Source organism: Marmota marmota, unplaced genomic scaffold (genome assembly GCF_001458135.2).
Source record: "Marmota marmota marmota unplaced genomic scaffold, marMar, whole genome shotgun sequence".
In the NCBI taxonomy this organism is placed as follows: Eukaryota; Metazoa; Chordata; class Mammalia; order Rodentia; family Sciuridae; genus Marmota; species Marmota marmota.
In genome coordinates this window covers 4046623-4057045 of record NW_026000196.1, presented here as the reverse complement: position 1 = coordinate 4057045, position 10423 = coordinate 4046623, and the positions used below count along the sequence as shown (strand labels likewise).

The 10423-nt window shown below is 41.1% G+C and overlaps 1 protein-coding gene across 3 annotated transcripts; it reads left to right on the top strand.

Moving 5' to 3' along the window:
• Positions 1-1149: 1149 nt before the first annotated feature.
• On the top strand, positions 1150-8158 carry LOC107148403 (zinc finger protein 420-like). 3 transcript variants are annotated; one of them, XR_007342821.1, is made up of 3 exons: positions 1150-1535; positions 3312-3404; positions 5981-8158. XR_007342821.1 is itself a non-coding variant. In XM_048790213.1 (3 exons), the coding sequence occupies exons 1-3, from the start codon at positions 1538-1540 to the stop codon at positions 6947-6949; spliced, it is 678 nt and encodes a 225-aa protein (XP_048646170.1). In that variant the 5' UTR covers positions 1162-1537; the 3' UTR covers positions 6950-8158. The 3 variants fall into 3 exon arrangements, 1 of the variants encoding a protein (XP_048646170.1); XR_001504261.2 differs by having other exon boundaries at positions 1150-1630; XM_048790213.1 differs by having other exon boundaries at positions 1162-1630; positions 6458-8158.
• Positions 8159-10423: the final 2265 nt, after the last annotated feature.

Here is a 10423-nt window from a genome sequence, read left to right as displayed (position 1 = left end):
TTTTTTTTTTTTTTTTTTTTTTTTTTTGGTACTAAGGATTTAACCCAGGAGTGTTCTACCACTGAGTTACATCCCCAGCCCTTTTTACTTTTTATTTTGAGACAGAGTGTCCTTAAGTTGCTTAGGGCCTCACTAAGTTGCCAAGGCTGGCTTTGAACTCAAGATCTTCCTGTGCTGGTGGGCTTGCAGGCATGTACCACCACACCTGGCCCAAGTGCCAATCTTGATAAAAGCCAAGGCCTGGAATAAGCAGAAGTGACAAGGCCTGGAGGATGGGACTATGAGGAAACCAAGATTTTTCTGGGAATTCTCAGTGAGTCAAGGGTCCATGAAAAATATTATATCTGTACCAGAACTGCTAGGTATGTTAGACTGTAGCTAAATGGCTTTGAGAATGTGGCTTCCTGTGGATCCTGGAGCAGTTCAAAAACCTGCAAACCAACTAGTGCAAAGCCAGGAGCACCCATATGCCAGGCATCTGTACCTCTGTGATGAGATGGATACCCGGATGTGCCCACAGGTTGCCACCCCCATCCCAGAGGTGGCAGGTTGTCTTCTTGGGCAGCACATTGTGGAGCAAGAACTGCTCATTGGTTGTTGGGAACAGGAGATGGCAATGCTGGATAAAAATGTGTCAGAAGCTGGGTCAGGGAAGCAGGGACAGAACCTAGGTCATACAGCAGCATTTTTAGAAGAATAACATGTGGGAGCCATGACAGCAGATTCTGAGGGGGAAGAAATGGGGGGCTGAAGAAGCCTGGAGAAGCCCTGGCTTCACAGCCCTGTTTCAGAGTCCTCCTGGTAAGACCTTGTTATCACAATATTGGGGAAGTAGGGTGTTAGTTAACAGGATTGGAGAGAACCTCATCCCAACCAGTTCTCTGCTGGGCACAGTTTGTAATCCCAGCTACTCTGGAGACTGAGGCATGACAAGTTTCAGACCAGCCTGGGTAGCTTAGCTGTCTCAAAACAAAATCAAAAGGGAATGTAGCACATTGGGGCTGGGGATGTGGCTCAAGCGGTAGCACGCTTGCCTGGCATGCGTGCGGCCCGGGTTCGATCCTCAGCACCACATACAAACAAAGATGTTGTGTCCGCTAAAAAATAAATATTAAAAAAATTCTCTCTCTCTAAAAAAAAAAAAAAAAAGGGAATGTAGCACAGTGTAAGAGTACTTACCTCACATTGCTGAGGCCCTTATTTTCTCAGGGTACAACATGCATTCATGGCATATTGTAATGGTTTGGGAAGAGCCAGGAAAGACTATTTTTATATACAAATGGAAGAACCATTTGTTTGCCTGAACAATGGATAAAAAGGAGGAGCTGTGTTACATAAGAATAGTGTTCATATGTCTAAAAATAAATATATGCATGTTGTCACATCAAGTCTTGTCATAGAGGGAGAAAACCCATTTGTTTGTTTCTTAGGAAATCACTGAAATGCTATGGAAGGAATGTGGAAGAGTGTCTTCTGTCATCTTTATTATAAAACTGGGGTGTCATCCTGATTTAACCACTATCCCTTTCCCCTAGGTATGCATTGGGGGTATAAAGAAACTAAAATTTACCTGAGAATTCTTGTAAGCCCTACATTCATAAGAAACTTGCAGCTGCATCAGAGCCATCAGGTATACCAGATTGTGGCTGGGCAGCTGTGGGATAATGTGGCTTTTTGTGGACGCTGGAGCAGTGTTGCTACTGGTTCAAAAACTTTCAGAACAACAAAGCCAAGAACACCCATATGCTAGGCACCTGTGCCTTCTATGATGAGATGGATGTCCTGATGAGTCCCGGGACCCTAGCTAATACCCATGATGTCTTAGAGGTGGCAGGAGGCCTCCTGCAGGATAGAGGGCAATCCCAAGGGATGTGGGAGACAGCATCAGAAGGTACAACAGGACACGGTCATGAAATAACAGAGGAGTCTCAAGATGATCTGAGAAGACTTAGTCCCTAAGGATTGAGGAAGGATTCCAATGGCAAACTCTCCTCCCCAGAACACTTCAGAACAGTGGCAGAGATGAAGTCCTATGGGAGGCATTGGAGATTGGGAGTCAAGAGACATAGCATGATTATTGTCCTGGCTCTGCTGCCTCTAGTCTGGAATGACCTCATCAGGAGTAAAATGGACATGTCTTTGAGAAAATGTTGTTTACTTCCTATCCTCAAATATTATTCAGCTCAGCCCTCTGCTGAACTAGTAGTCCAGGCTGACTCATTAAGAACATTTTGTGTAGGAATGGGTTCTTCCCGACTACTTTCAGTAACAATATAGTAGATACAGAGAAGATAAAAGTTGGAGGTTCTTAAAGTTTTAGTCCTTTGTTTTCTTTTTCTTTTCAGTCCTTCGTTTTCATCTAAAGCACCCCATAGAGGTGAACTTTGCTTATATGTTGATCACTTAAAGACTTGTCTAGGGTTGGGCATGGTGACACACAACTGTAATCCCATAGGCTCAGGAGGCTGAGATAGAAGGATTGCGAGTTCAAAGCCAGCCTCAGCAGCGGTGAGGCACTAAGCAACTCAGTGAGACCCAGTCTCTAAGCAAAATAAAAAATAGGGCTGGAATGTGGCTCGGTGGTTAAGTGACCCTGAGTTCAATTCCTTGTACCCCCCCCCCAAAATAAAAGACTTGTCTAGGGGCTGTGGGTATAGCTCAGTGGTAGAGTTTGTGCTTAGCATGCACGAAGCCCTGGGTTCAATCCTTAGCAGCGCCCTCCCAAAAAAGACGTGTCTGCTAATGTTATGTGTAACTAATTAGAACTTAAATTAAAAAAAAAAAAAGACTTGTCTGTTTTGGGGCAAACTGGTTAAACATTCTGAGCCTCCATTTTCTCATCTTTAAAATGGACATAATGGTATCCACCTCACTGGATGTTACTAAGACCTGACACATTGTTAGCGCTCAGAAAATGTTAGTTATCATCATCATTTTTTTTCTCCTTCTGGCACTAGCGATTAAACCTAGAGGTGCTATTTCCCCAACCCTGTTTATTTCTTATTTTGAGACAGGGTCTCACTAAGTTGTCCAGGCTGACCTTAACTTTGTAATCTTCCTGTCTCAGCCTTCTAAGCTCCTGGGGTTACCATGCCTGGTCATTAGAATTATTTTAAAAATAGATAAGTTCATTGTCATATACTCCTCAAGGGAATGAAAGAGGGAAAGTTTCCTGAGTTATTAACTTTTTCTTTTGAAAACTAGACCTTTCTGGGAGGTATTTCCATTCTCATTTCATATACCACTTCCAGATAAACAAAAAGTGAATTAACAGAAAAACTCAATGTTCCTTCTTGCTTTTCCTTGGATAGGACTTCCATTTCTACTCCAAGCTGAAGAGGAGTGAAGCACTTTGGAATGGTCATCTCCAGGACTTCAAGGAAATTTGGAAACTTCCTGCACAGGTAGAAAATGAGTGGGAACTAGCCCAACAAAATAGTTGGCTGACTACCAACAAAGTAGCCAGCCCTGGAATTCTGGACATGGACAAGCCAACCCTGGGAAAGGAATTGTTTTAGTCAGCTTTTTTGCTGCTCTGACTAAAAGATCCGACAAGAACAATTTTAGAGGAGGAAAAGTTTATTTGGGGGCTCACAGTTTCAGAGGTCTAAGTCCACAGACAGCCAGCTCCATTCCTCAAGGATGGAGGTGAGGCAGAATATCACGGTGGAAGCATGGTGGAGGGAAGTAGCTCATATGATGATCAGGAAGCAGAAGGAGAGACTCCACTCACCATATAAAAAATATATGCTCCAGCTGGGTGTGGTGGCACACGCCTGTAATCCTAGCAGCTCTGGAGGCTGAGACTGGAGGATCACAAGTTCAAAGCCAGCCTCAGTAAAAATAAGGTCCTAAAGCAACTCAGCGAGACCCTGTCTCTAAATAAAATACAAAATAAGTCTGGCGATGTGGCTCAGTGGTTGAGTGCCCCTGAGTTCAATCCTTAGTACCAAAAAACAAACAAACAAACAAACAAACAAATATATATATACACATACATGCACATACACACACACACACACACACTCTCCAAAGGCACGCCCTCAGTGCCCACCTCCTCCAGCCATACCCTGCCTGCCTTCAGTTACCACTCAGTTAATCCCCAACAGGGTTAAGACTTTTATAACCTAGTCATATCAACTCTGAATGTTCTTGCATTGTCTTCCATATGAGCTTTTGGGAACACCTAATATCTAAATCATAACAGGAACCCAAGCTCTTAATGTTCTCTAGTTTATCATTAAAGAGTTGAGAAATGAACAGAGAAGCAAATGGCACCCAGATAAGCTTGTTTCCTAGGTTGAAAATTTAGTTTCCTTGGAAAAAAAGATAAAACCAAATTCTGAGCTATAATTTTCCTCTTAATGGGCTGTAGCTGTAGCTCAGTGGTAGAGCGCTTGCGTCACAAGTGTGAGGCACTGGGTTTTATCCTCAGCACCACATAAAAATAATTAAAGATATTGATACATCTACAATTAAAAATTATTTTTAAAAAATATTTCTTCCTTTCTCTTTCTTTCCTCCTTTATTCTTCCCTCCCTCTTCCTCCTCCCTTCCTCCCTCTTTCTTTCTTCTTCCCTCCCTCTTTCCCCCTCCCTTTCTTTCTTCTTTTTTTCAGAATACTGGGGATTAAACCTGGAACATCATGTATTCTAGGCAGGCTCTCTACCACTGATCTATGCCCCTAGCCCCTTCTTTTAAATTCTGTCTGAATTTTATTGTATTAATTGGTCAATTGATTGATCCTAGTGCTGGAGATCGAACCCAGGACTTGGCACATGCTAGGCCAAGTGCTCTACCCCTGAGCTACATCCCTAGCCCTCTATTTGAATTTTAGCTAAAATTAACTATCACTTGACCAGGTCAGTGGAAAAAGTGAGCATGGATATGGTGGGGCATGCCTCAGCTGATTAGGAGGTGGGAGGATCAAAGCTTTTCAAGGGCAGCCTGGGCCATATAGCAAGAGCCTGTCTGGAAATAAAAAGGACTGAGCATGTAGCTCAGCTGGGGATAATTTCCTAGCATGTGTGAGGCACTGGGTTTGATTCCCAGTACTGCAAGCACAAAAACAAAACAAAGCAAAGTTTAAGAAAAAGTGAGCATGGAAAACTCCAAATTAAAACTATAGTCAACCCTAGATTATTGATGGGATGAATTTCTTATTGTTAAGATAAGTTCCCCTCCCTAGAGGAGAAGAATTTTAGGAATTTTGTTGGAATTTAGGGGGTATTCTTCTTCTCCTACCCAGAATCTAGATCAACTGGGAGAGATTTAAGAGTTAGACATTGAGATGAAAATGGCAGCTTTAACTGGGGGGACTGTTGAGAATGCAACTGAGGCCTGTGGCCACAGAGGGCTTCCTAATAACCCCAGGATCCAGCAGATTGACTTATCCAGCCACTAGCAGTATGGACTACCCCAGCCTCATTCTTAAAAGATAAAGCCTTTGCTAATGGTCTCTGAGCCTTGTATGCCCAGCTCCTCATTAATCAAAGAAGCCATTTCTCCCACTTCTAAGTCAGGGGATGGAGAAAGGCCAGTAGAATTAGTCTAAGGAGTATCCTTTCACCCCAAAGACAGTATCTAGAAGAGAAAGGTGGCTTTTAGTATTTCCTGTTGATAGGTGGAGATGGGAGAAAAGGAGAAGCCATACTTGGGTCAGAGCTCCTGAGGAGGGGGTAGCTGCTCTGGCTAACGAGGAATGGTCTAGATTCTGCCTCCCTCCTTTTCACAGATTTTGTCCATATGAACTTGTCTAGAAGCTGGAAAAATGAGTAAGACCCGTAAGTCTATCCACATTGACCATGGTTCCACTATACTCTGGTTTATTTGATCCTGGTGAATGTAAAATTGACCATATTCTGTCACCTTCAATAGCTTATTTTTAAGCATCCAGTGAAGACCTCTTTCACCTTGTTTCCATTTTTCTGGTTTCAGAATATAGGTTTCAATTGTAGTTAGTCTCATTTCATTCTTTCAGATCTTGGAGCAAGAACTGAGTATGAGGAAAATTCAAACCAGGGCATTTCAGGGAAGGTGGAACTACCGAGGGTATCATTAGAAAGCTCCCAAATGGATGTTTTCCAATACTGTAATTGCTGGAAAGACTGGGAAAACAGATATGGGGCAGAACAGCAACAGGGAATAGCCCTGCTGCAAGTTGGACTAGAGTCAGTCTCTCCTCCAGAAAGAGATGTAGATAAAGTCATAGGTCCTCAGGGTACCTATGCAGAAGAAAAATCCAGTATGTGTTTTGACTATGGAAAAAACTTCAACCATATCTAGCCATCCATAGGTCAGCCACACAGGAGAAAAGAAACCTTATGAATATAGCCATTGTGGGAAAAGCTTTGCCAAAGCTCACATCTAATCTGCCATCAGAGAATCTACACTGGGGAGAAGCCTTCCCAGGGCCCTGAATATGAGAAAGGCTTCTGTGATCATTCTAACCTCACAGGACACCAGAGAATCCACACAGGAGAAAAGCCCTATAAATGTGCAGAGAGCTGGAAGTGTTAACCAGAGCTCAAACATTATTATGCACCAGAGAATCCACACAGGAGAGAAACCCCATAAATGTAATGGGTATGGAAGAAGATTCCCCAATAGCTTGCACTTTGATCGGGGAAAGTTCACTAAGGGTTCTGTCCTCACCAGCCACCAGAGGATCCATAGGAGAAATCCTACAAGTATCTCGAGTGTGGGAGAAGTTTCAGTGACTGCTCAAGCCTCATTACCCACTGGTGAATTCACACTGGAGAGACCCTATAAATGTGGGGAATGTAGGAAAAGCTTCAATCAGAGCTCAAGTCTCATTATACACAAGGAGAAAAGCCCGATGAATGTAACAAATGTGAGAGGCAATTGGACAGCAAATTTTAGCCACATTGGAGAACCTATGTGGGAGAGAGACTCTGATGTGTCCGGTATATTGGGAAAATGTCTTTAAAGCACCAAGTCTGGCAATTCTAAGGAGTTTGTCCCATAAAAGAGTCTTTTTTGCCTTTAATTCTATAACCTGTCACCAACCTGAGATAAGAATTTAAGTCACAGTCCAAAAGACTTTGTTTTGTTTCTCTCTCTAAATGCTTGGCTTATGGAAATATTCCTCAGGGTTTCCTTATCTATGCTGTTGCAATGGAAGCCAATTTCCAGAGAATTCAGAAACTAATTCTGAATTTGACTATGTCCCCATTTCAGTGTGTCTTCATTGTGATTCTGTGCCTTAATTTTCTCATCCCTGAGATCCTCCCTCACAGATAGACAGGGCACTGTCCTGCCCTGATCATGTTAATGGAGATGGGTCAGCTATGGAGCCAGCAGTGTTTGGGCACTAGACAAAAGTTTATAATAAAATTTATAATGTACCATTGTTCTCCCTGTGGGAGGATTGGGGCTCAGGATGCGTACATTTCCCCACCCTCCTTAGGATTTGCAGGAATTTATAGAAAATTTCTAGATTCATAGAGGAAAGTGCTCTATTACATGGGGGAGGGAAAAGGAAGAAAGAACAATGTTAGGTTTGGCTTTCTAAACTATAACTTCCCTCTCCCAAAATATTAGATTGAACCATATGAGATTGCCATTGCTGATCTACAAACTAGCAATTTTATGATTCGATCTAAGTAGAATGTCTGCAATTGTGTTCCCAATGGCCAGCAGCTCATACTGAATCCTAAAAAGGTGAAGCTGGGTCTAGAAAATATGAAGCAGGATAAATAGGTGGGTAAAGACCTTTCTCTTTGTAGATATGCCCAGAGCAAAAACTAAGAACCATGGTATTAAAAAGTCCCTAAAGGATTTACTTCTATGTCACATGCCTTTGACAAGCCCACTAATTCCTGTCTGTGCTTCAGGCTTCTCAGAGCCAGGGTATCCTGATCCTTTGGGCAACAGATTCCCACAGATTTCAGTCTCTGCACAAGAGCACAGCAGAGTCCCTGGATAGACTCTGACGCACAGAACAAATGGGGCTTAGAAAAAAAATGGAACACAGTTTCTTCCTCTTAAAATAGTGCCCATTGTGTTTGATTTTTAAATATTTTCCCACAACCTCCCAGAAACTCATTATAAAACAAAGCACAATCTACACATATTACAATTGTACCTAATTAGATTAATAATTATTATAATAAGGCTAACTCAGTAATAAGGCTTCTTTTTAACATAAAAACACTTAGCCAAATAAATGTCTGTCAAAATTGGTTATTTAATGGGCTGTGGACTTCATGTTATTGTGGTTATTCAAGAAGTTCTTTTGAGTTTTTCTGTAGGATTTGACTACATGCCTTCCCAGCATGTAGGGTAGTTAATGTCTTATACACTAGAAAAGTTTAATAAATGCTGATGGAACAAACACCTTGTTTATCCAGCCTAATCATCTGTCTTATCCATGAGACTGGGCTCTACTCAGTTTTTGCTTTCCAAAAATAGAATCTCTTCAAAGGATGTCAATTCACTGCCATTAAGGAGACTTTTCAGGGTCTGTTGTTGGGAGACAATTTTCAAAGAGGTATTCCAGAAATTGGAATTTAGAATATTTGTCAAGACCAGGAAATAAAATTGATATGGATCACTTGATATTATTTTACTCTTTCAATGAGAAATTCTTAGGTAGAAATTCATCCTACTAATACCTGAGGTAGCTCTGCATTATAAAATGACTTTGGAGACCAGGTGTGGTGGTGCATGCCTGTAATCCCAATGACTTGGGAGGCTGAGGCAGGAGGATCAAAAATTTGAGGCCAGCCTCAGTAATTTAGTGAGACCGTGTTACAACAAAAAATAAATAAATAAAGGTGCTGGGGATGGAGCTCAGTGGTAAAGTGCCCCTGGCTTCAATCCCCAATCCCACCCCCTAAAAGACTTTGGGAACAACCAGATTCTCTTTTGAAAATTTTTGACATCATTTTTCCTTTGGATGGAATAAGAAGATTCAAATATATAGAAATATATAGTCGATTATGGGCTGGGATGTGGCTCAAGTGGTAGCGCGCTCGCCTGGCATGTGTGCGGCCCGGGTTGGATCCTCAGCACCACATACAATCAAAGATGTTGTGTCCGCCGAAAACTAAAAAATAAATATTAAAAAAAAATTTCTCTCTCTCTCTCTCTCTCTCTTAACTCTTACAAAAAAAAAAGAAAGAAATATATAGTCATATAATGTCATCTCATATATTTTCCCCTTAATGAAATAGTGGAGAAATTAAGCTGGAAATTGTCAGTGTTCCATAAGGATCTTAGAGGAAGACATGTTAGTTGCTTTAAATAATGTTTGCTATCAGTCTTCCTAAATGGGATACTTACAACAGTGAATTGTGGCTTAATAGTTAACATGGAGATGTTTCTCATTGAATCATGTGATATGAATTTTACAGTGTCCTAATTTTTATTTGAAATGGTATCATCCACCATCTTATTCAAAAGTGCTTTGATTTACTTTTTTATCTACCACTCTATGGGATGAACAGAGTTCTGGAAGCTCGTTTTATTTATTTATTTATGTTAAGTTTTGGAACTGGGGTGCCCAACCACTGAACCACATCCTTATCCTTTTTTAATATTTTTATTTACAGACAGGGTCTTACTGAGTTGCTTAGGGCCTCACTAAGTTACTGAGGCTGGCTTTGAACTCATGATCCTCCTGCCTCAGCCTCCCAAGCTGCTGGGATTACAGATGTGTGCCACCATGGCTCTGGAGGCTCTTAGTTTTAACTCAGTACAAACTAACAGTTATGGCTTCTAAGTATGTGAACAAGACAAGCAGCAGTGGCTTCTGTAAGTCATTTTCTTGAAGATATCTCAAGATGAAGATGGTAATGATAAACCAAAATAAACCTTTCTTTCCTCTTTTTTTTTTTTTGCATATATGCACAAGTGAACCCATCCTTTTTTAAATTTACATATGACAGCAGAATGTATTACAATTCTTATTACCCATATAGAGCACAGTTTTTCATATCTCTGGTTGTATACAAAGTATATTCACACCAATTTGTGTCTTCATACCTGTACTTTGGATAATAATGATCCTCACATTCCACCATCATTAATAACCCCATGCCCCTCTCTTCCCCTCTCACCCCTCTGCCCTATATAGAGTTCATCTATTCCTCTCATGCTCCCTTTCCCTATCCCACCATGAATCATGTGGCATATATACATAATGGAATGTTACTCCTCTTTTTAAATTTTTTTTTAGTTGTAGATGGACACAATACCTTTATTTTATTTGTTTTTATTTTTATGTGGTGCTAGGGATTGAACCCAGTGCCTCACGCATGCTAGGCAAGTACTCTAACACTGAGCCACAACCCCGTCCCCTAATCTTTCCCCTTTAAAAAAAAAATAATGAAAGATACAGTTGAGAGTGTATAAAGTTCACTTATATTACTAAAATATTGCAATAGATTATACATTTTGT

Excerpts from the sequence above, each read along its gene's own strand:
- LOC107148403 (XM_048790213.1), top strand. The coding sequence starts at position 1,538 with ATGCATTGGGGGTATAAAGAAACTAAAATTTACCTGAGAATTCTTGTA. Across the intron at positions 1,631-3,311 it reads AGCTGCATCAGAGCCATCAG|GACTTCCATTTCTACTCCAA; the intron begins GTATACCAGATT and ends TTCCTTGGATAG. Across the intron at positions 3,405-6,457 it reads TTTGGAAACTTCCTGCACAG|GACACCAGAGAATCCACACA; the intron begins GTAGAAAATGAG and ends CTAACCTCACAG.